Source organism: Amblyomma maculatum, chromosome 8 (assembly GCF_055883805.1).
Source record: "Amblyomma maculatum isolate TAMU_Amacu chromosome 8, ASM5588380v1, whole genome shotgun sequence".
Classification (NCBI taxonomy): domain Eukaryota; kingdom Metazoa; phylum Arthropoda; class Arachnida; order Ixodida; family Ixodidae; genus Amblyomma; species Amblyomma maculatum.
In genome coordinates this window covers 31,551,492-31,576,684 of record NC_139351.1, presented here as the reverse complement: position 1 = coordinate 31,576,684, position 25,193 = coordinate 31,551,492, and the positions used below count along the sequence as shown (strand labels likewise).

General features: G+C 46.2%; 2 protein-coding genes across 2 annotated transcripts; both read left to right on the top strand.

Annotated features, from left to right (window-relative positions):
- The first annotated feature begins 6,163 nt into the window (after positions 1-6,163).
- LOC146180852 (uncharacterized) lies at positions 6,164-9,326 on the top strand. Its single transcript, XM_084575668.1, has 3 exons — positions 6,164-6,401; positions 6,699-8,534; positions 8,713-9,326. Exons 1-3 carry the CDS (start codon positions 6,164-6,166, stop codon positions 9,324-9,326), a joined length of 2,688 nt encoding a protein of 895 aa, XP_084431794.1.
- Positions 9,327-10,175: 849 nt separating this feature from the next.
- On the top strand, positions 10,176-11,444 carry LOC146180851 (uncharacterized). Its single transcript, XM_084575667.1, has one exon. The coding sequence runs from the start codon at positions 10,176-10,178 to the stop codon at positions 11,442-11,444; it is 1,269 nt and encodes a 422-aa protein (XP_084431793.1).
- Positions 11,445-25,193: the final 13,749 nt, after the last annotated feature.

Genomic DNA, 25,193 nt, shown 5'->3' with positions numbered 1-25,193 from the left:
TATAGCTAAAACGCGTTGACTATAATGGAGGAAAAGAACTAGGAAACTAACCAGTAAGTATGCTCGTCACAAGGACGAAGAAATAAAGAGGGGTAAACAGGTGAAAAACACAGAAGACAAAAATTGGACAAATTCTAAGGAAAAGAAACAGAGCGTGGAACTATACCGAAAGTGTGAAAGGTAGATCAGGAAGGAAGCTTTCTTTGATAACTCAAGAAGCAGTGCCCTACGTTTGGAAGCTAGATGGGGTTGCCTTAGAACACGCAACTACAAAAGAAATTTAACCATGAAGACGACATATGTGCAGTATGTGGTAAATGCACAGAAACAATTAACCATTTTATGCTCGAATGTGATGGTATCCATACGGAAGTCGATGCAGGCGCAGTCACTCCTACTGAGGCCCTGGGGTTTAGAGATACTAGTGGGCAGGTGAATGAACCTGCGATGGAAGCTAGCGAAAAATTATCGGAAGATTGGTGGCTTACAAGCAAAAAACTATCATGATGTTAGTAATGTAGAAAGAAAAATTCAATAAATGGCATTATTATATAGATAACTGACCTAGACCAATAATTAAGATATAGGGGAAGAAACTTGCACCTCTTTTCAAAGGGGACGCTCCTTTATTCCATCCATCCATCCAGACACCGTCGCGTGGGCGCAAGGTAGCGTCAGGCGGAAGGTCTCCTGAGGGCGGTAGGTTGTTGCGGTCGGTCATCTCAGAGGCCAGAGTCACCACTACAGCGAATTTACGGTGTTGCAGTAGAACACCAGAACAGAACGACCAGCGTGGCAGGCTTCTTAACTTAACCGCTCGTATCGGGCTTGCGCACCGTGCACGTGCCGTTCAACTTTATTTTCTTCTTCCGTCGGCTGGAAATGCCGCTCTCAGCGCGTCCGCTACAGTGTCGCTGTGCGCTGCGCGCTGCAACCCCATCCCCTTCTCCTGAGAGCCAGCCTTTCTGGCCACGCATTAGGCAGATCAGCTACAAGTGGTCAAACGGGTTCAGGTAGAGGGAACAGCCAGAGGGCTCCTGGAATAAGAGGCCCTTCTGTGTGGGTCTACTTTAATTTTAAATAAATAAAATATTTCCTCCTGCCTCCTGCAAACAACATCTGTTTATTCGGAATAGACGAAAAACACTCAGAAAAGACACAACACAAAAAACCACTGCGCTTCAAACATGCGGTCGAGACTCACTACAACGCAACACCAAGAATAAACCAGAACGGGGGTCAGGGCTTTAAGGTGGCACGAATTGTGTGATGCGATGCGACCAAATTTTTCTGATCGGTATAAGCAATATTTCCTGTACTATGACAAAACCGCCTCACCCATCTTCATAGCACCGCTTCGGTCTTCGTCCGGCAAAGCTCCACTCCAACGTTCGCGTACCTTAGGCTTGCCCGTGGTGCTCGGCTACCCCGCAACCAGCCCTATAACAATGCTCCCACCAGGAAAAAATCACGAGCTTTGCTTCCGGCGCCCTTATCTACACTCGGTCCATGCCGATAACATGCCGCCCGCAGACTGACAACTCGTGCATGCGCAATCGCGCTGACCGGCCAAGCACCAATCAATAGAAGGAAGCGCGCGGTTTTAAACACCCAAAGGGGTCGTGGGGCCCCGCAATATATATATATATATATATATATATATATATATATATATATATATATATATATAAGCTCGACCTCGTTCATACACCCTAGTTTTATTAGTGTCTTTTTAACATTTGTACTGACTTGAAGCAGCTGTATAGTGTTTCTTTTGAGGTTTCCTCCTTTATTTAAGAATGCTGCGGAAAACTATTACATGAGTACTGTAGCCAGACTCTACTCAGAATGAGCGACAGCCATCACATCGAAATGAGAATCTGCTAAATATTTTCTGAAGAAATTTCTCCAGGTGCTCCTAATTGAAGTCATTACAGGGTTTATTTACTCGATGAAATTCCTGCTCCAATAAAAAAATACATGAAAATATCTTTTAAAACTAAATAGAAATATTTTCTGCAAATATCAAGGGGAAAATTACAATTTTTCGTAAATGAAACATAATTGTGAATTTAAATAGACATTTTAATGGTATAAATAGAGAAGTTGTGGTAGCAGTAATCACACTCTCCTCAGCTCGAAAACAGACAGCTGTCAGTGAAGTTATACGTTTTTGCGGGTGGCAGTGAATTTCGTGAACTTAATTTATTCATACTGTGGCAATAAAGAACGACACCCGTAATCTTTGTACTTATTTCATATAGTTGACTCTGTAAGCATCTTAAGCCAATATGTTTGAAAGTTATTCGTTTGCAAGAAATATAGCTGACATTTGGAGCAAAAGGGGCCAGCCCAAGAAAGAGGATGCTCTGCGAATACATCGAAGCAGACTAAGCTCGACCGTGTTCTCGGCAGCACTGGCCTTCGAAATAGCAACGTTGCAGTAAACATCACTTCCATTTTAATGGGCTCCTTCACCTCCCGGATGGTCGGTTGAAGAAACTCATGGTCATTATGTCACCAAGCGTCCTGTTAAAATGTTCAAACGTTCGAGTTATCTGGTGATGGTATGAAGACGTAGTATGGTGAACGATAAGACACTCCTCCAGAAGGGTTTTTCAAAATCAGGCAACCCTGATCGCTGAGAAATTGATGGGCACATCGTGCCCCAGATTGTTGTTGTGACGGATGAAACGAGCGACGTTTGGGGCAGCCGCAGCTGGTAACCCGGTGTTTCTGCATAGCGGATGAGATGACCGATAGCGGCAATGATCTGCCGCTTCCCTAACAGGCGGAGAATAGATCCATCGAGGTCTATTCCAGCCCATGTATATGGTCGTCCTGGACACGGTAGAGGCTGCATATGAGCTGGAGGGCCCGGTGTTGTGTTCTTAGGATGAAAACAGTGGAGGAAAGAAAGGACGCATCGGCGGACAAAGCTGTTGTGCCTTGCACACTGTCAGTAATAGCAATAACACAGGGGAGTAAAAGTTTACAAGGACCAGCATGGGCGAACTGACTCTCGTGACAGCTGACACAAATGAAGGTGCGCAGGTGCGATAGAATTAGGAGCAGCCATTTTTGGTCATCGGGTATGCAAGGTGGTAAATGAGGCGGTCACGGACAGAAAAGTGATTACCTTGACAACGCGCAGCTCGAGAAGACGGACACGGTGAAGGGCTGACCAAAAATCTAGGATTCAAATAATCCTGGAATCCTTATGCTGCTCAGACGACATGCCAATGGCTTCAAGGGAGGAAGGGATATAGGGTGCCTCGGGATCAAAGGGCGCAGGATAAAGGGAGAAAGTATCTGCATCAAAATGCTTACGACAACAAGTATAAAAGACCAGAATGTATCACCTTGTGAACGGAGAGCCCAGCAAGTGAGTTGGCTGAGCGGACCTTTGAGAGAAGCTAGCCAGCACAGATCATGTTGGTCGTAAATTATATCCTATGGACGCTTGTACAAGTAACAGCAACATTTTGTATCAGCCTGCGCAATCGCCAGACATTCCTCCACGGTGACTGTATAGCTAGTCCCTGAGTTGACAAATGCACAGCTCACATAAGCAAAGCCGAACTCATTGAGACCAGTTTATTGCGCTGAGCAAGGACCACACCGACACCAATGCCGCTGTCGTCTCTGTAGAGCTCGTTAGGAACGTAGATTGAATGAATAGGAAGCATCGGAGGGGATGTTAAAAGGCAGCCCTTTGTTTGGAAAGCTTCGTCAGATGCAGGTGACCACACAAACATGTCGGCGCTACGGGTAGGAAGCTGGGTCAATGGGGCAACAATTTCAGCAAAAACATCTGACAAAGCGGCGGAAGAGCAAAGCCCTATAGTCTATACGACTGTACCTATCCTTCGACCCAACGCGGCATAGTACGATCAGCTGTAGATGATTAAAGCAACAATTCTTTAAAGTTAGCTGCAGGCCTGTTTTGCTTAGACATCGACGAACACTCGATAGGCGAGGAAGATGATATAGCATGTCGTTTCAGAAGATGAAAATGCCTTATAGGCAGCCGAGACATGTCTGTGGTTTCCATTCCCCGGTGGGATTTCTTCAGTATGTCCTCAAAATTGGCTGGGGTGTTGCGCAAAACAAATGTCAGTCTATCACAAGAGGGTTTCTGGCTGTCTGCCTCAGCCATCGTACCTGTTGAGCCCGCGGAGCGTAGGTCCAACCAAGAAAAGTGTTCAAACCTCTGCTGTGAGACATGGGCGTCATCGTCTGTTTGACCTGTGTTCTGTTTGAACTGAGGGATAAGCCGGCGCAGAGACGAGCGAACCTGTCTTTTTTCTTTACGAGCACGTCTTTAAGCATATGGGCTATGAGAGGGCTGAATCACTACTCGCAGGAGTATGTCGGTTGCATGTTCATCCACATGTCTGAGTCATGGCGCCCAGTGTCAATTAGGAGTTGAATAGTTCTTACACGGCTCAATGAAGTTTGCGGAGGAAAGGATGCGACTGACTGTTGAGGTATGTGATGACCTTATCGCGCTGGGGAGGCGGCAGGACACCATCGACGGAATGGTAAAAAACGTCGGGTGTAGTCGGGTCGGGGACCCCGATAGGAATACGGCGACAATATTGTTACGGAGCGGCATGCCGATGAAAACAGAACAGGGAACAGACAAAAGATGCTCGATGACCTTGAAATGACGTTCAATTAATTGTTGGCGGGCCTAGTGCGAGTGCTCCTGATGTTGTTGTTGCCCAAATACCTTATGGCACAAACCCACAGAGGGGATCGGCCAAGAATTGGGTAACAAAGATTTTTGAAGTATACCTACATAAAAAAAAAGTGATGCGATGCGCCCGCGCCACTGCCCGCTTCTTCCTCTTTTCGCGTCTTTAACATAACCCAGGGCCACCGAGCGATCGTCCCGATCGTGGACGAGGAAGTTTACTGCTGTCGATGAGTTCATGGCATGATGATGGGCATGCCTGGATGCTTGGAGAAGAAAGAATGCAACGACTTGCCCCACGATGATTCCTGATTAACCTTGGTCCATCGGGCCACACGTTGCCACGACTCGATGACGGAGGCCAAGGCACGCACCGCATGGCATGGGCAGGGGTCATGTGTTCATGTGTGGTGGTGTCTTGGGTCGGTGCGGTCTCCGGTCGGCAAATTGGGTCAGTAAGGTCACATGGTCATCGGCTCTCGCTGTGTCTTGTGGTCGTGTGGGTGACGTCTCAGGTCAGTCTCCTTCGTCGTGTCTTGTGGTCGGGGCAGGGGGCGGGGAATAGGAACGGCAAGGTCTTGCTGGATCCGGCAGGCTTGAGAACAGCCATGCGATGCATCCTAACCTTCAGCCGATGGCGCAAAAAGTCGCAGGGCGCCGAAGCTCCGTACCAGGATGAGGGAGTGATGATAACGTACCCCGCACCTCCAACAAAATATTACGGAACCGCCAGCTGGTGAACACAGCAGAAAGAGAACGAAGAGAAAATGCTCGATTACCTTGAGATGACGTTTGATGAATTGTTGGTGGGTCTAGCGCAAGCGCTCCTGTTGTGTGTTCTTCTCTTCTGGGATGGAAGTTTGAGCGTGTTAAGTGATTTACAGTTCTGCATTCCTCTCTCCTGTGTTGTGTGCGAGGGGTGTTGCCGCATCCTGTGCGTGGCGCGGCGCGGGAGCCGAGCCGGAGTAAGACGATGCTTCCCTACCGACCCCTCTGCTGCTGTACCGGGTGATCTGGCGCCTGGGAGCTCAAGGTCGAGACATGCGGGGGACCGCGTCCCGGCGCCGGGAAAGAGACTCGCCTGCAGATCATGTTCTCGCTGTTTCGTGAACTGACAGAAAGCGTGAACTGACACAAAGCAGACGCGTGTGTGCGGCGCCCCCTTCGGCGCCGAGGGAGAGAGGCTCCCCTGCGGGTCAGTCGGTCGGACATTTGCTTCGTGAACTGAAATAAAGAAGTCGTGCGTGTGTTTTTCCTTTGTTTAACCTCTCCGTATAATGTAAAGTTCAATACAGTTTTGTCGTTTGTTCTCATGAAAGTTTCACCGTGTCGTCATTGACTGTTAACACAACATGGTGCCGAAACCCGGGAACTGAAATCTCCAGGACTAGGAGAACTTCGGAAACTCGCAACCAGGCTGCGACGGATAAAGTAAGTGATGGCACGGTCCGAGACGACGCAATTATGCAGAGGACAAGGGAAAAGAGAACGGCGCGTCGACAGCAGAATACCAAACTCATCAATGAGGCAAAGGCAACCCTGCCATCGACAGATATCGGAGCGTTGTGCTCACTCATTGAAAGGCTTACGGCCAACAACGATGCGCTTCTGAAATTGAACACAGAGTTGGAAGACGGAATAGCTGATGAAGACTTCGCTTCCGAATTCGAAGCCGTCATGCGATACGGGGATGCAGCCACGGGTATGCTTGGTCAACTCAAGGCAAGAGAGGCTGAGCTGCTCAGATCGCTACACCTCCTGACAGCGCAGTCAGCAGAACCACAGCGGGGGAGCCAACATATAGGCCGTGAAGCTCCACATCGTAGTGCAGTAAAGCTGCCCACTCTTCAACTTACAGCATTCAACGGAGAGCTTTAACAGTGGCGCAGATTCTGGGAACAATTTAAAGAAGCCGTCCATGACAATGCGGAGCTCACAAAGGGCGAAAAGTTTCAGTATCTGCGAAGCCTACTAAGCGGTGCTGCGGCCTGATCCATAGCCAGATTACAGGCGACGGGAGAGTGCTACGAAGACGCTGTGGCCATCCTCTCCAAGCGCTTCGGCGACACCCGAACTATCATCAGGGAGCACCTGGCCCAGCTTCGAGCGCTGCCATCGGTTACTTCATCGGACGACGTGAGAGGCCTACGGAAGCTACTCGATCACGTTCAGTGCCATGTGCGCGGACTGAGGGGACTGAACGTGAGCTCGAACACTTATTCCACGATGATGATCGACATTATTTTGAAAGCTTTACCTGCCGACATCGTCGTGGGATATTATAAGCAACTGGCCAACCATCCGAGCTCATCTCGTTCCGAAAACAACGCTCCGAGCAGCGAGGAACCCACATCTGCCACGGGTCTCACAGACGGTGAGTTTGAACACCTTCTGACTTACTTGACTGTAGAGGTGGAAAGTCGCAAAAAGGCTGGAACTGGACTCAGTCGAGACAAGCCAATGAGACAGGGAAGTGAAAGGAAGCAATCGTCCTTACCGCCTACATCTGCGGTACTGCACGCAACCTCCCACGTAAAGGAGCAGTGTCTGTTCTTCGGATCTCTGACACACAGCACTGCTGATTGCAACAGTGACATGGGCCGTGAGGAGCGATTAGAGAAACTGAAGAAAGAAAATCGCTGCTTCCGATGTACCTTACGAGGGCATCGTTCGAAAGACTGTCGCCACCGATTGAAATGCGGAAAATGCCGCGGCAGGCATGCCGTATCGGTATGCGACCCTGACTGGAAGCCGAACAAAAGGGAGGTCACTCCAAATTTGGATGTCAGCAGCTTGCATGCCAGCAGCCGCAATTCCACGACTAGTGAAATTCTGCTACAAACTTGCCGGCTTTGGGCTGTTGGTGAAAGTCGATGCGGCTACATTCGAGGCATCGGGGATGGCGACAGTCACCGCAGTTTTATTCGTGAGGACATCTCGAAATTTATGGGTCTGAAAGAAAGCGGCCAAACCTCTCTACAGCTGAGCACATTCGGGACAGCCACCTCTGCAACTAAAAGATATCGTCTTGCAGAGGTTCGTCTCCGCAGCCAGTACGATGACAAGGAATATCTAATCGAAGCCATTGAAGTTCCTTTCATCTGCAACGACTTAGTCCAAGTGCCTGTTGAGGATGAGTTTGTCAAGATTATAGAGCAGACAGGGCGTCCCATAGCTGACAAACTTTTGTTGCCAGGTATGCCAGCGGTGCCAGGTATCGGTCTTCTTATTGGCTCTGAGCACCTGTGGAAGGTCATGACCGGCGAAATTCAACGTTGTCAGCAAAACGCTGACTTGGTTGCCCTAGGCTCAGTCTTCGGTTGGATGTTTCAAGGCCCAGTATCAGTGCATACCTCAGTTGACACTTCATCCAACATCTGTGTTCTGAGGGTTAGCACGGCGCTTAACACCACCGAAAAACTAGTAACACGCTTCTGGGACTTGGAAAGCATCGGCATCATAGATCACAAAGGAGGACCTGATGAGGAAACAGAAGCGATCATTCACCAATTTGAAAGAAACATCACTATGCAAAACGGCCGTTATGAAGTCGCCCTTCCCTGGAAGGAGAACAGCGGACACCTTTCAGATAACCGATCTCAAGCTCAGAGGCGACTCAAGAGCCTCGGGAAAAGAATTCAGCGTGCTCCGGAATTCGGAGCCCAGTACCAGGCTACTATGCAAAGCTACATACAGATGGGCTACGCCGAACGGGTGACCACTGACGAAGAACCCACCTCGCACGTTTACTACATGCCTCACCACGCAGTTATGCGCAGCGACTCAACAATCACAAAGATGCGTATTGTGTTTGATGCATCCTCATATGAGCAAGGTGCTTCTTCCCTGAATGAACATCTAGAGAAAGGGCCTTGTCTTCTCACAGATCTGGTCAAACTACTAATCCGTTTTCGACTATCAGATCGCTTTGACAGCAGACATTGAGAAGGCATTTTTACAAATCAGTGTCAGCGAGGAAGACAGAGACGCTTTACGTTTTCTTTGGTTTAAAGGCCTGCCTTCAAATGCTGAACCGGACCCTGAAATCGAAGAGTGGCGTATAAAATGTGTGCCGTTTGGCACTAAAGCTAGCCCATTCTTGCTTAATGCCACGCTGCAACACCACTTTGAAGCTGCTGATGCCTCTAGCCAAAAAACAGCTGCGCTTCTGGCGGAATCCTTCTACGTCGATGACCTGCTGGTTGGAGCTGACACGGAAGAGGAGGCGGAGGAGATTTTCTCTCAAGCCAATGATATTCTTCAAGCTTGCGGAATGAGTTTGCGAAAGTGGTCTTCCAGCTCCAAGCGCTTGCAAGACCTATTCGCAGCGCAGGAAAGTCAGAAAGACTCAAACAAAACTGTGACGATTCTTGGCCTTATTTGGAATATTGAAAGCGACACAATTACCGTGGCCACAAAGTCACTTTTAACCATTTCGGACAGTCAGCACAGCTGCAAAAGACGTATTCTGCAGACAATCGCCATAATATTTGATCCTCTTGGAATGCTAGTGCCATTTACAATACAAGCCAAGACACTCCAGAATTATGGCAACGGAACATTGATTGGGACGATCCACTGCCTACTGACATTGCCAAGAAGTGGGAAAGCTGGGTTTCAGAGCTAGTGGACCTTTCTTCACTGACAGTGCAGTGCCACGATGTGTTGCTCCGGTGCTTAAACCGCAGAGAGTTATGCAGTTGCATGTCTTCTGCGATGCCAGCCTGCGAGCGTACGGGACCTGCGCCTACCTACGAATAGAGGACACAAACGGTTGCATCCACGCGAAACTTCTATTCGGGAAAGTGAGGGTTGCGCCGCTCAAAAGTATGACACTTCCCCGACTTGAGTTGATGGGTGCACTGCTAGGTGCCAGAGTTGCCACGTTTCTCAGAGGCTGTTTGAAAATGTATGCGGAAGAGCTGCAAGTGGTTTATTGGACAGATTCCAGCATAACACTTCATTGGTTGAAGGGAAACCCTTTGCAGTGGAATCAATTTGTCAGGAACAGAGTGAACGAGATTCAAGCCTCCACAGAGAAATACCAATGGAGGCATTGTCCTGGTTTTGAAAACCCCGCAGATCATGTCACCTGCGGTGTCACTTTACACAGCCTTCAGAGCGACCAACTTTGGTGGTTTGGACCGACTTGGCTTTCACAGAGGGAAGATTCCTGGCCTATTCTGCAAGAGAGCTACATCCCAAAGGCCGAAGAAAGTTCGGAAGAACGAAAAGAAGTGAAAGTGTTGCACGTACGGATGTTTAAGCCGATCTTGGACTTGACCCACCACAGCAGGTTTTGTCGAGTTTTGCGTGTAACTGCCTGGGTGTTCAGATTCATAACTGCGTGCCGGAATCCGTCGAACAAAGTGACATCGTCGCTCGTAGCGGACGAGATCGAAAGGTCAGAATTATACTGGCTGAAATCCGTTAAGAGGAGTCCTACCCGGACGACGTGTCACGTCTTCGCCAAGGAATGTCGGTGAGCTCTCAATCGAGCATTCGGGAATTACAGCCCATTCTAGACAAGGAGGGACTACTCCGAGTTGGAGGCAGGTTGCACTTTTCCGATGAGAATGAAGATGCTAAGCATCCCATTCTTCTTCCTCCCAGCCACCCATTCACGGAGCTCGTTATTCGTGACGCTCATTTGCGAACGTTCCACAGCGGCGCTCAAGACACTCTCACTGAAGTGAGAGAAAGGTTCTGGATTCCACGCGGCCTTCAGCAAGTTAAACGGGCTATACATCGCTGCAACAGCTGCCTGAGAGGTCGTGCAAAGCCAGGAGGAGCTCCCACGGCACCTTTGCCAGCAGAAAGAGTATGCCGTTCGGAACCGTTTGAAGTCGTTGGCATAGACTTTGCCGGACCGCTGTTCATTAAAGACATGGAAGCGGTCTCAAAATCGTACATTGCACTTTTCACTTGCGCTGTTACTCGAGCCTTTCATCTAGAGCTTGTCTCGAACCTCACATCTGATGTCTTTCTATTGGCTTTCCGAAGATTTACCGCTCGACGGGGATTACCATCTGTTATATACAGTGACAACGCGAAGACATTCCAGAGGGCTTCTAAGGAAATTGCAGCCCTGAAAGACACCCTCTTTGACGGAAAGTTGCACGACCACTGTGCCAAGACGAGAATTCTGTGGAAATTCATTGTCGAAAGAGCAGCATGGTGGGGCGGATTCTGGGAGAGGATGGTGAGATCTGTGAAGGTTCGTCTGCGCAAAATTCTACGTCAGGCAAGACTCACCTTCGAAGAACTTACAACGGTTCTACAGGAAGTCGAGGGCATCGTGAACTCCCGCCCCTTGACCCATGTTCCTGCATCGCCAGAAGAACCAGATGTTCTTACGCCAGCCCACTTTCTGATTGGAAAGAGATTTACCTCGTTACCATCATCGTATCCTGCTGTCATCTCGTCAACCCAAGCTTTGACACGAAAGTGGAAGCATCGCCAACAATTGCTTGACCAGTTTTGGAGGCATTGGCGCAAGGAATATCTTTTGTCTCTTAGGTCGGCTCACACGTGTCACAGCCAGCGTACTACAAAAACCGCCGTCGGTGACCTGGTTCTCCTTCACGACGAAAAGGCGCCTCGACAGATGTGGAAGACTGCTAGGATAGTGGAATCGATCCCAGGAAGAGATGGACACTTTAGAGCCTGCGTCGTGAAGCTGCCCAACGGAACCACACTGCGACGGCCGATTCAGCTTCTCTACCCCCTCGAGTTGTGTGTTTAGTACTACCCTAGGGATCCCACAGCTGGGGCCCGGGAGGTTGTTGTGTTTTCTTCTCTTCTGGGACGGAAGTTTGAGCGTGTTAAGTGATTTGCAGTTCTGCATTCCTCTCTTCTGTGTTGTGTGCGAGGGGTGTTGCAGCATCCTGTGCGTGGCGCGGCGCGGGAGCCGAGCCGGAGTAAGACGATGCTTCCCCACCGACCCCTCTGCTGCTGTACCGGGTGATCTGGCGCCTGGGAGCTCAAGGTCGAGACATGCGGGGGACCGCGCCCCGGCGCCGGGAAAGAGACTCGCCTGCAGATCATGTTCTCGCTGTTTCGTGAACTGACAGAAAGCGTGAACTGACACAAAGCAGACGCGTGTGTGCGGCGCCCCCTTCGGCGCCGAGGGAGAGAGGCTCCCCTGCGGGTCAGTCGGTCGGAGTTTTGCTTCGGGAACTTAAAGAAAGGAGTCGTGCGTGTGTTTTTTCCCTTGTTTAACCTCTCCGTATAATGTAAAGTTCAATACAGTTTTGTCGTTTGTTCTCATGAAAGTTTCACCGTGTCGTCATTCACTGTTAACACAACAGCTCCTGCCCGCGCCACTGCCCACTTCTTCCTCTTTGCACGTCCATACCATTATGATGCAAATTATGGTTATCAATTACAGTGTAGGAGTCCGAGAGATTGGTGACGTCAACATGATCCTCATTAAAACAGTGGCAAAATGCAACAGGTTAGCGATGTAAACAGCACTACTACCAACAGAAATTGTGTCCACGGCGTGCAGGAGCTTTACTCATTTTCTCTGATCTCCAAAAAGAGCCGGTGGATACATAACAGTAGCCTTACAGATGGCGGCAGTTGTGAAAGGCACAAGGACAAAATGGGAAAACCGGTACCTTAGTGTCATCGCCAGTTGTGCCCCGCGGAATCGCAGGATACGTCTATTGGAGTATCATAAATCGGTCACAATTCAATGTCAGCACGTGCACAATGGATGATTGCGTGATGTTTGGATAAATGTCCTATTCGAAGATGACAGCATGAGAGAAGCCTGACTAAACTAAATTTTGGTTTGTGAAAACAGAACATTTTAAACTTTTGTGTCTTCTAATCCCAATCTTCTAAAGGTATATAAACGTTTTCAAATTTATTTTCCGCATTGGTCTTCAGCTTACTCTTACTAAGACTGTATTTGATGCTTATGAATTTCACGATGTTTTTTGTTTGCCGCTAGTAGACTAACAGGTAGTTGCCGAGATTGCGGTTAGTTGAAAAGTTTGAGCAATTGGTATAATTATCACTGAATATATATCAGTGTGAAGATGTTCAGTCAACCCCACGTACATTATTTACCAAAATGGTTGCTGGAAGACCGAAATGGCTAGAACACTTTTATTTCAGAATTGCACCCAGTTTGTAATCATGAACAGCAAAGGTTGCAGGCGTTTAATCGTCGGGTGAGGACTGAAGCTGCCGGGGCTAAATGTGCAGGAAATGCGGGAATGGCAACGGCTCCAGATCAATACTTCCTCCAATATAGATCAATACAGTAACATCTTCGAAGGTGGTGTAACGGGCCGCCGCCTACCACATCACCTGGGGTTGTACGGACCCCAAACCCTCAGACATACACACACAACATCCGGAGGTGCAGTGAGATTCCACTCTGCTATGTGCAGACATAATAATCCAGCGTAAATTGGTGACCCAGGCAAGAGCGGCAGCTCAGGCCACTGGGGTCTTGAATCTTCGTTTTCTTTCTTTTTTTTTTCGTCTTTTTTTTATAACGTTTTCTTTCCCTCTCAATAATTTTTTTTTCTTCGGCTTTCTCCATACTTCTGTGCTTGCTTTTCTTTTCAGTGGCTCGGATTACGGCTTCCTGTGTGCCATATTTAATGTTTCTTATTCTTTCAATAAAGCCTGCAGTCACGAAACAGCCTTCATATTTGTCTCATTATCCGACTTCCATCTCTTTTGCACTGATATTGCATGAATTCTAGGATGAGTTCTAAAGCAGCTGGAAGGCTCTGAAAGACGACTTATTTATTATTGTGGGAAATTTTTATCAAGACTAGGTTTTTGGGGTTACACGGGTGAACCGTTCTGCAAGCACTGAGAGCAGTAGTTGCGCTGGATGCTCTTTGATCTAGGCGACGCTGAATGACATCGTTCTGCTCTACCCGTCGGGCTCAAAGCTTCAAAAATGTACTCGTGAAGAGGTTAAACGTTTTCAACCTGTTCACGTTAGTATATTGCTGGCAGTGAAGCATTACACCCGGTAACGAATATAATATGGCGCTAGATTTCTTAGTGTGGAAAGGAAATGCGTTACTTTTTCCTGTCATTTTGTCTGCATGACCTTCCACAGCTCACGCAAGCACTAACTCTTTGCCCAGAAATGCAGTCTAGGAGTGTCTGCGCAGCATACCAGCCGCTGGGCTTCCAGCATTCAGATTCTTAGAAACTTCCATCTCGGCATCACAAAGATTATGACATTGACACTAGTAAATCGACTGCAACATGTTTCGTTATTTTCGACCACTTGGAGGCAAATGGTCGAGGGGACCTGTGGCGATTGGAGTTGACGGTAAGTTCGAATTATTTTTGATGATGTATCGAGGCTTAGAGCTAATTCCGGGCTGTGCATCATGTGCCTACCCGCCAGCCATCTATTGGTAAAATTTGGAAATCCCGCTCCAATATGCGAGACACCCATATGGGACGTGCACCCGGGACATCAAAACAGGCGGAGGATACGTAGCCACTTTACGAACTTGCTAATGATACGTTTGTATCACTTCCTCGTCACAAGGCAGCTAGCGCATTTTCATCCCTGGTTAATGTGTTTACATGGATTTATTGACTATTTTAAATAGCATGCATGAAGGCCGAGTCAAATGTGGATATAAACTAAAACAAATACATTTCTGAAGGTCATCCTGCAATACAAACTTCATTAGCTCGAGAATATGCCTCCTAATGTTTTCAAAACGTTTACCTTCAGGAAAGCTGGTAACACTGCCAAACTACCGAAGAATCTCTTCTGTGCTCGTGTAGCAGTAGCTTTTGCTTACGTTAGGATTTTACCATCAAGCATTACGTTTTCTCCTCAAATTCGTATTTAAGTTATAAGTTATAAATTATTATAACACCAAACCAAGAAATCGTCATGCAAAAAACAGTCGCTCATTTGGATTTCGGTCCAAGAATGCACGCCATTGTCCCTTGTATGAGCCTTGGAAGAAGACCTCTTTAAAGTCACCGCTTATAGCTCATGATGATCGCTTCTATAAATCTTGGGTTCTTGCACATGTCAGACAGATGTGTCCGTTTCGTTCCCATTGGAGGCAAATGAGCGCTGCTGATGACGCTCCACACTCCAGCAGATGCAAGGAATGGCGCAAATGATAAAATGCTTGCCTCCTGGCTTTCATACCTGTACACAAAGAAAAAAAGGAAAAATAACTACAGTTAGAAGGAAGTAAAATAGCAGCAGCACATGTGCGAAAACATTCAGACCTGTATGTTCATGGAACGAGCGCTTGTTTTTATCACGCCTTATTATAGGGGAGTCATTCGTTGTGAGCTTTGCCAGAACGTGAGGACTTTATCTGGCATTCTCTTTTATTCCCCCCCTGATGAGGTTCGCGCCAGGCGATTGGCATCGAAAAGCGAATTCAGCCATTCCTTTCACCACAAGAAGCGTAGCGTGAAGACTTGACGATGTCTAAACTCCTCTTCGGCATAGTTTTACTTAGGCTGGAGAAAGCAATACAGACCGGGCGAAGTAGCGGTTCTTCACAGCACCTCGCCCGTTCACATCTGAAACCATTGCGCTCCCCACACCTATTTTCACGAGGCTATTGTTGGCTCGCAAGGAACCCTTACTGCAGTCCGACATTGCCACGCCTTTTCATTCAGATCGCTCCGACCATATACGACTGGGCTCAGATGCCTGCCCATTCGCAGTCAACGCGAAAAGAATGGGTGCCCGAACTGTCGCTTTTCACGCCGTTCACGCCACTAGCACAAAGGAGCGGGAAAATCTAATATTTTTTACGCTACTATTCCAAAACCTTTCTGGTTTTCTTCCTCGACAGCAGAGCGTGATATGTGGGTGAAGCTATTTCGCAGAACTTACATCAATTCTTTTCTTTTAGCCTATCTTTGAACTGAGTGCTTGCTTTTCTTTTGCTCTTCCTCGACCGAGGGTAGTGAAGCCAATACAAGGTGTTAGTCGTTTCTATAGTGCTGAAGAATGATACCTGCATGGTATCCCAACAGTCATTAGATAGAATTTTGAAAGGAAATGAAACTGATATTGCTTTAAAATATGTATACACAGAAATATACGCTACTGGCATCCCTAGTCCTCTAAATTTATTTTGTAAAAAATTACAAAGTGCAATATTATATTAATCAGCTCCACCACACGTCGCTTGGCCTCGTTGACTGTCAACTGAAACGATTATTTCAAACCACATAACAAAGAACGGTAATTTCAACTACTTTTATCGGCAAATGGCAGTACAATGGAAAAGACCTTGTCCATTTGAAGCAAGCACCTGCTCTTTCCTTGGAGTCCTGAGGTAGCGCTTATCGTAACAGAAAACATTGCATTCGATACAAGTTGTCGGTAACATTGATTTGCTTCATTTCAATATTTGCATTTAATAGAGATTCCGTTCTTTGCATTCTTCCGCTACAAAATATTGTAAACTTCGGCACAGTCACCCACTGAGTAATGTGTACACATTAGGATGTAGCATAGCATAAGAGGGCGAATCAGAATGTATTTCAGCTCCTTTTATTAGCCAAAACAAGGTGCATACAGATAATTACAAATTGATGTACTTATGCACCTTACACTACTTCCCCGCATATTCCCCCTCTGCTTCAGGCATTTTTCGCGTCACAGGCCTAATTTGAGATGTCTTTGGCACAATTCGTCCAGTTAACTGTGGAACCACCGTCGAGCTGCTGTTTTCGGTTTCGTCATTGCGCATGAAATACTGTCCTACCAGGACCGTTTTCAGAGGGCCCGAAAGCTTGTTAACTACTGGGAGCAAGGTCCGGACTGTGTGGCGGATGATTTAGGATCTCCCAGTGAATTACCAGAGCTAGTGCGCGCTACTGATGGCCACATGTGATCTAGCATCATCATAAATGGCAACCACGTTGTCCACATCGACAACGACTGCCCACGTGACAGCCAGAAAACTTAATAGTGTGAAACGATAACTCGGTATGGCTGGTCGCATCTTGTGGCATGAAATACAGACCGAGCGGTCCTCGGCGGTCCCATGAGACCGTTAAATGACCTTCCCGACAGATGGTGCCGAATGAAATATTTTTCGCAGGCACGCTTAAACTTTCCACCATGCTTTACTGTTTCGATTCCGGCGTGATATTCAGTGTCCAGGCTTTGTTGCCAGTAAAAATGCGGTCAGGAAATTTTCACCCCCCTTGGCACAACGTTGCAGATTATTCAGTGAAGCAGTCATTCGCTGGCCTTTCATCATGTCTTCCAACTGCTTAGAGACACACCGCACGAAACGTTGCCGTACCCTAAAGACCTGTGAACGATGTCGTAAATACTCCCTTGAGAATTGCCAAACTTCCAAGAAATGCCCTTGAGGCATACACGCCGATCCCCTTTCACCATTTGATCCATTCGGGAGATGTGTTCAGCATAGCAAGGCACGCGGCCTTCCATTAATGTTCATTGTCGAGCAAGTCTACAGAATATTTTGCGTACTCAACACCTGACAACCTCACCCTTCTCAAAATGAAACACTTTTCCCCGAACGTGGGCTGCATTTCCCCGAGGATTTCGATGGCCGTTCGTCCCGTGCTCCATAAAAAAAGGAATCACACTTTGTTGCTTGCCCACCGTAGACGTATGAGGCACTACCGCCATCTTCGAAAACTTACAGCAGTGCTGCGCTGCCGAGCCGCCGGCACATAAGGCCGCGCCAGTCCAAGAAATACCCACCGCTTGAAATCGATATGCTGACTTCTCTACAACCGTAATTCTAAAAAGATATGGGCAAATACTTTCAGAGTCGCCCTCGTATGTCGTACAGCAATTCAGTTTGGGTGTCTCCTTCCACATTGATTCAACAATACGTTATTTTTTGATAGGCTGATATTTCAGGAAGAATATTAATAAAGTAGTTGCCTCAGTGAAAGTCCTGGAAGATATATATATAGAGGGTGCACAGCAACCATTGTTCTGCATAAAGAAAGTAACGAAATTACTATAAAGAAAGGTGTTAGGCAAGGCGACACGATCCCCCCAGTACTATTCACAACTTGCTTAGAAGAAGTATTCAGAGACTTGGATATGGGAGCAGTTAGGGATAAGAGTCGATGGAGAATATCTCAGTAATCTGTGATTTGCTGATGACATTGCCTTGCTAAGTAACTTAGGCGATGAATTGCAAAGAATGATTGATGACCTAGACAGGAAAAGTAGAAAGGTAGGCTTGAAAATCAATATGCTGAAGACTAAGGTAATGTTCAATAGACTAGAGAAGGAACAGCAGTTTACGTTAGGTAGCGAAGCATTGGAAGTAGTAGGCAAATATATCTATTTAGGACAGGTAGTAACCGCAGAAGCGGAACATGAAAGGGAAATAACAAGGAGAATAAGACTGGGATCGAGCGCATTTGGCAAGCACTCGCAGAATATGACTAGCAGCTTACCGGTATCGCTCAATAGGAAAGCATACAACAGTTGCACCTTACCTGTACTTACCTAAGGGCTGAAACGTGGAAGCTAACAAAGAGGGTTCTACTTAAGTTGAGGACAACGCAGAGGGCTATGGAAAGAAAAATGGTAGGGATAACGTTAAGAGATAGGAAACGTGCAGAGTGGGTTAGAGAAATAACTCGTCACTGACATGTTAATGGAAATTAAGAAGAAGAAATGGGCATGGGCAGGACATGTAGCGCGAAGAAAGGATAGCCGATGGCCGTTTAGTGCAACAAGCTGGATTCCAGGGGAAGGAAAGCGCAGCAGGGGGTGGCAGAAAATTAGGTGGGTGGTTGAGGTTAATAAGTTCGCAGGGGTCAAATGGATGCAGCTCGCACAGGACCGGGTTAATTGGAGGAATATGGGAGAGGCCTTCGCCCTGCAGTGGGTAGTCAGGCTGCGGATGATGATGAGTCATCGCCATGTTATACATTATCGCACACAACACGCACTGTGAAAACCCAAGAAACAGAATAGTTACAGCACGTTACAGCAGATTAGAGCATACAGGCTAATTCGCTTATAGATGTTGACTACAAAATATTTACGAAGCCTTTAACGTGAACACTACATTCACTGATGCAAGATATAGTTGGCCCTCAGCAAAGGTGAGGGATCAAGTAAGGTTTTGTCGTTTTAATCTTATGCATATCAAGGTCAGTTTCTTTCTGAGTATTTTGGCCTAGTCATCCTCCTGGTTGATCTGGAAATGATTTATATCGTGTGCCACGCGAAGGTTTGTTTCGTCTATTTCAACCATGCGAATGTTAGTTCTCTCGCCCTCGCGCACTGCAGTTGCGCTACCGAGGTGATAGAAAAGAGAAACTCGGTGGCCGATATTATCGTGTAATGCTGTGTACGCTGACAATACCACCGAGACTACTTTTATTTTGCTTTTACATAGAAGTCATGTACTGTAACAATAAAACGGGCGACTGAGATACATTTGCTTGCATAATGAAATGATTGAGCCCTATTCACAAGGAATAAAAAGAAAGCATAGCGCATGATATAGGCCATGTGTATGCTTTGGGCATATCACCAGAAGCAGAGTGAAATAAATATTTTTTTATTTTTTTATTTTTTATTTTTTTTTATTTCACATTTCACCATCAGGGTATATAAACATATACATTTCAAAGCAGAAGGGCAAAAAATTACTATATCTGTAAACAATGATAAAAACAATCAGAAAAAGAACACGGTATTCGAGCAGCAAAGAGCTAAATAAAGAAACAAAAACGTCAAAGAACTCGTAAAATTGAACGGGAAGTAGCGTCTAGAGTACCAGGTTAGTTATCCCGTTTTTAAATAGTGTTATGTCTCTTATGGATGTTCAGGCTGAAGGCAGGTTAATCCATTTGTTACTTGTCTGAATGAAGAAAGCATGTAAACATGTTGATGTTTGACTAAAAGGTAATAGCTTTATCCTCTGGTGGACGGCTGCCATCCTCTCCTGATAACAATGCAAGCATTAACTGGTTAATATGCCGACGATGTATTCTAATAGGTAGCCATAGAGACAGCTACACATATTAGAAATAACAAGTGCAAGATTCTCGTGAGAAGGCTGCGAGATTGAAGGCCGTATACTTGTCTGTTTTTACTAGCACCACAACTGGTGACTGCTTTATGAGTAGCGAGTTGTGGTAAAACATATATGTGCTTCATTGCTTTGCATATAATTGCGAAATGTTCACCCCAGATTTGCATTTTTCGTGTGCTCTTCGAACTGGAAATCGAGCCGCCGCACGAAATTAAGGTCTCTCAGGTGTGGTGGCTTTGATGGTGGTGAGATGCTGGACATGAAAACAGTAATTTCATGTCCGTAGAATGAAGTAAAAGGGAAAAACTGTGTACCTTACATGACAAAGAAAACATTCCCTGACGCAATGTTGCTTTGAAGTGGGCAAGCAAAGGCTGTTTCTTCGCATGTTTTATTGCGATAGCAATACTTCGCCAGGTTTCGGCCGCTCGCGTCGTCCCGGGAAGGGCCACGTTTGGCTTTCAACAGCAGCGAAGAAGAAGAAGGAGAAGATAGTGAAGATGGAGAAGAACGCTCGGTCACCGGCAGCTAATGCTTTCGCTCCACATTCGGTTCAGCAGCATTGAACGCTTCTCAATTATAAGTGGGCTGGTAGCTTATGCTCTCGCGTCCTCCCTAACAAATGAGCATAAGTGTCCCCAATAATGTAGCACCTTACACTGATAGGGCGTCATAGGGGAATAATGTATCAGGCAAAAGAAGCTTCTTCCGTTGCTATCGCAATCCGCAAATACCATTTCCACTTCCAGTTATAGATCAGTTCGTTCCCGGCCTACCATCTGATCTGCTAGCCGTCCTGGTTAGCTCAGTCGGTAGAGCGACTACACCGGAAAGGCGGCGGTGCCGGTTTCGATCCCCGGACCAGGGCGAATTTTTCTTTAGGTACGACGTTTCTGAGAAAGCTGTATAGCTTTCCTTTGCAGCCGTATGGCTGCGCTTGGGTGGATTTCAATGAGTAATTACTCCCTTATTACAAATCTACTCCACCTTCGGGGATTTCCCTAAATATTTGACCAACTAGGGTTAACCAGAGTTATACCACAAGAAATTTTTAAAGTTTAAAATAAGCTAGAATTTTAAACAAAATATAGCTATAAATAATATTCAAGGTGACCGAATAAAGAAAATTAAGAATCTTCGCACGTATAGATATTTTCCTTTCGTTCGGCTTTTGGACACATCACCATTGTTGTTTTTAGCCACCCCAAACCAGTGCAACCCGCTTCTTTACTAACGCAGAACACTTCCAAAAAAACATATGTGCTACGCTCACCACCCCCTAGACCACCAGTACAACGGGCAGCGAAAACCTACAGACGGCGCCTGATGTTCAGCAAGCAGCCCGTTTCGGTTGCAGGAGGTGGTCGGTTCTAAGCCCTCCGTTGGATACCCATCAGTAAAAAATTGCTGATGGTTTACCTTGATTAAGCCCAATGTGTAAGCGAAAGCTTCATTGCTAATGGGTTCACTGCACTCTATTCCCTTACATACCTTCGGCTGGAGGTGTTGCAGTAGGGGAGGGGTTTCATATATATATATATATATATATATATATATATATATATATATATATATATATATATACATGCATACATACATATGCGAAATTATGGTTTTGGCTTATGCTGATGACATTGCCCTTTTCTGTACTGATAAAAAGAGTATCATCGAGGTTTTGAGTGTAACTGAGCTTTTTTGTGATAGTTCGGCTGCGTCTCTTAACCTAGATAAATCAAAGGGGTTCTGGTTAGGTCCCTAGGGTACAAAGCCTAAATATTTTGCCGGCATCAGGTGCGACTCCGAAAGGTTATAGTATTTGGCGGTTCCTTTGCATCAATATCGCAATAGTGGGCCTCACTAGGATTCTCAGATCTCATCAGTTAGGAGACAAACCCAGACATGGATGGGTAGGGAGATGTCTTTATTTGCACGAGGACAAGTTTGCAATGTCTTCCTGATTTCTAAGCTTATCTATGTATTGCAGGTGTTACATTGTGCAAGAAACAAAGTACAGTCCATGCATTGTATTTTTGCTACTTTTGTGTGGCGCTCTCAATGGGAGCCTATTGCGTCGAGATAATTTGTTACTCTCTCTGGAGGTTGGTGGAGCTGGTCTTCAGCACTTGTCTGTTCATCAGCTTTTTCAAGATTTTTCTTTTTTAAACAAGCAAGCCATCCCTTCCTCCTAGCTGTGTTTAATAGACGATTAAGTGCCCATTTGCGTAATTTGTTTGCGCCCACTGGTCAATGACGTCATGTTCGGCCCGGCCAATTACCGACAACAGCGGCGTTTCCTTAGTGGGCGGACCCACTTGAGCTCGTTTTCTTGTAAAATCTTTCGTTTGCGCTTATTTCTGCCATTTTTAAGCATGATAGTAATGCTCAGTAGATAAAAAACTATAATATGTCGCACAGAACTCATTTTTTGCGGAAAACGTTTCAGCTTCCCTTTAATTCACCACCGGTTCAGACATTCAACAGATTTGAGGCTCTCCAGTTGGGCGATGATGAATGGTCAAACCTATCCGAGACCGAGCCACTAGCAATCTCTACGCCAGTGGCTGACAGTGCTAAAGTGACGTAACTTTGTCTCAAACAGGGTGCAAACATGAAGAACAGGCCCGAACTTCCATAAATGATGTGACTGCAGTTGCCGATTAAATTGAGCGTCATTTAGCGGAGGTCTTTAAGCTCCGCCAACTTCGTGAACTGCTTTCTCGTCGTTCTCGAGCAGCGAAATCCCAGATAACCAATATCAATATTGCCTCACCATCGGTTACGTCGCGTACCCTAGTGAAAAATTCCTAATCGCGCCAAACGGGTTTGACCCGGTCCTGTATTATCCTGTATAAATTTCGTACCGGTGTGACCAGTCGTATGAAGCTTAACCCATATCCGGAATGAATTTCAATCCGGTATGGAGTTAATACAGGGCAAACCATTGTAGTATGCCTCTCATATAGGACATCCCAGTGCGGTATGGATATGAAACAGGGCAGACCAGTCCTGTATTGGGCTCATATACAGGACTGGTCATGTCCGATTTAACTGAAACCGGACAAACCCGTCATGAATGGAACTTATACGGGACAGAGTATTTCTTCTTCTCAACACAATTCGGGTGAATCGTGAAGCTCAACCAGAATGACCACATCGGAACATGCCTGCGCCCCAAATAAGCATGAAACCATACATATTATATGTTACAACTTTTCTGTAAATGTGGATTACGCGTTGTTACACAAATACCTAGAAGATATGAAGCCGTGGATGTGTGCGCTAGGAAGTAAATACGCTCATCCCGTTGCTTTTGCGTGTGCTACAGTCGCTGCATCTTGTACGATTTTGCGGCGCATCTTCATATCTTCGACTAAAGATCTGCCACCTTCAACGCGAATGTGCAAGCAAGAACGTAACGTTTCGTTAGCGAGGATAAAAATACGCTCGAGAATAAATGAAACACATCGCTGACCATCGAAATATGCACAGGTTAGCCGGACATCGGGAGTCGCTTCTTCGAGTGTTTACGTATGCAAAACGCTTGGTCGGAAGTAAATTCATTGAGGCGCTGCTCCGCTGGCAGCAGGTGAAGCTAAAAGAAGCAGTATTACAAGTGTTGGTGCCCCGCATATCTCTGTATGTAGCAAAAATTACATTCGTTCGAAGACGAGCACAAAACACATCTGCACTTGTAAATTGCGACATTCTGAGGTTTGTCTGCAAGAAAGCGATGCATTGTAATGATGCGGGACACGGATAACCCTTCATGATAGTCAGGAAAACTATTCAGCGTGTTTAAAGGGCGATCAGTCAATTACGAGCACAAAGTCTACACTCTACTTTAATGCACGAAGTACGAAAGAATAAAGTCGACCACATAAGCAGAATTATAGCCATCACCACCGTATCACGTCGTGGTGCAGTGGTTACCGTGTGTGCTTGTTGGCCTTGAAGACCGAAGTTTCAATCACGACGTGTGTTTTTTTTTTTTTTTTCAAAGTTTCTTTTTTCTTTCAAGGGTAGTCGTGTTATTTTCTACCTCTGCATGCTTTTTCCAACCTTGCGTCCAGCTTTTTTTTTTCTGAAAAAAGGGCCACGGACCATACAGGAATTTTTGGAATGAGGGCTCCGTGCTGTTTCATTTCAGTTAAGCCTGTATCAATTACCCAGAAACTGGACGAACGCGTCATTTCTGGAACTGATACCGGGCAGAGTATTTCGTCTTCTGAACAGAAGCCGGGCCGATCGATGAAGCTCAACCAGAATGACCATGCTAGACACGCCAGCGCACTATATAAACATGATACCAAACATATTATACAAATAGTCTGTATATAAAGAGCGCTCTTCGTTTCACAAATTCCTAGAAAATACGAAGCCGTGGAAGTGTTCGATACCAAGCATATACGCGCATCGCGTCGCTTTTGCGCGTACCACAGTCGCTGCACCTCGTACGATCTTTCGGTGCTTCTTCATGTCTGCGAATAAAGATCTGCCGCCTTCAAAGCGAAAGTGAAAGCCCGAACGTATCGTTTCGCTAGCGATGACAAATTATGCTCGAGATAAAATAAAGAAACATCGCTGACCATCGAAAGACGCACAGATAGCCGCACACTGGGCGACGCCTTCTCGAACGGTCACATATTGAAACCGCTCAGTCCGAAGTGTGTTCATTGACGTCGTTGCTCCGCTGGCGGCCCGTGAAGCTAAAACGCCCAGTATTACAAGTATTAGTGCACCGGATATATCTGTATGTAGGAAACCGTACAAGCGTTCGTAGACGATGAAACCCACCTCAGCATTAGTAAATTATGATATCTTGAGGTTGCCTCCAATAAAGCGACGCATTATAAAGATACGGGACATCTGTGAAGCCTCGTGATAGCCTGGAAAAAATATTCAGCGTGTTTAAAGGGCGATCGGTGAATTACGGCCACAAATTCTACACCCAAGGGCCCAAGGGAAATATACAAGGTACGAAAGAGCAAAATGTGCTACACACACTGAATTATAACCAATGTAACTGTAATTCAGGAAACTAAATTGGCTACGAATGAGGATTCTAAAGGAATTTTAGAACGACGAAGCCAGCCCCTGGCAGGATTATTATATCAATGTCTCGTGTCTGTGTTGTCTTGCAAAAGTCAGGCAATGAAGAAAAAAAAAGGATGAGGATACCCGTGGCTAAGGTGCCCGTTTATTTATTTATTTTTATTTATTTACACATACTGCAGTCATAGAGACCAAGCAGGGGGGCAACATTCAAAAAGCAAAAATAAAATCAAACACTACGCAAATCCAGCGTTCCGGCAACAATAAAAGAAGAAAACCAAACAGAGGGCAATGATATTGTTAAGTTTACACATACAATAAGACACTCTTTTCAAAAGCAGCGGCATCCTGAGCCGAAAAGACATTTGCTGGCAGTGAGTTCCATGTTGTGATTGTTCGGGGAAAAAATGAGT

Bases quoted from the DNA above. Each gene is read 5' to 3' on its own strand.
- LOC146180852 (XM_084575668.1), top strand. From the start codon at position 6,164: ATGCAGAGGACAAGGGAAAAGAGAACGGCGCGTCGACAGCAGAATACC. The intron at 6,402-6,698 runs GTATGCTTGGTC...CCTGATCCATAG, and splicing joins ATACGGGGATGCAGCCACGG to CCAGATTACAGGCGACGGGA. The intron at 8,535-8,712 runs GTGCTTCTTCCC...TTTGGTTTAAAG, and splicing joins TGCATCCTCATATGAGCAAG to GCCTGCCTTCAAATGCTGAA.
- LOC146180851 (XM_084575667.1), top strand. From the start codon at position 10,176: ATGTCGGTGAGCTCTCAATCGAGCATTCGGGAATTACAGCCCATTCTA.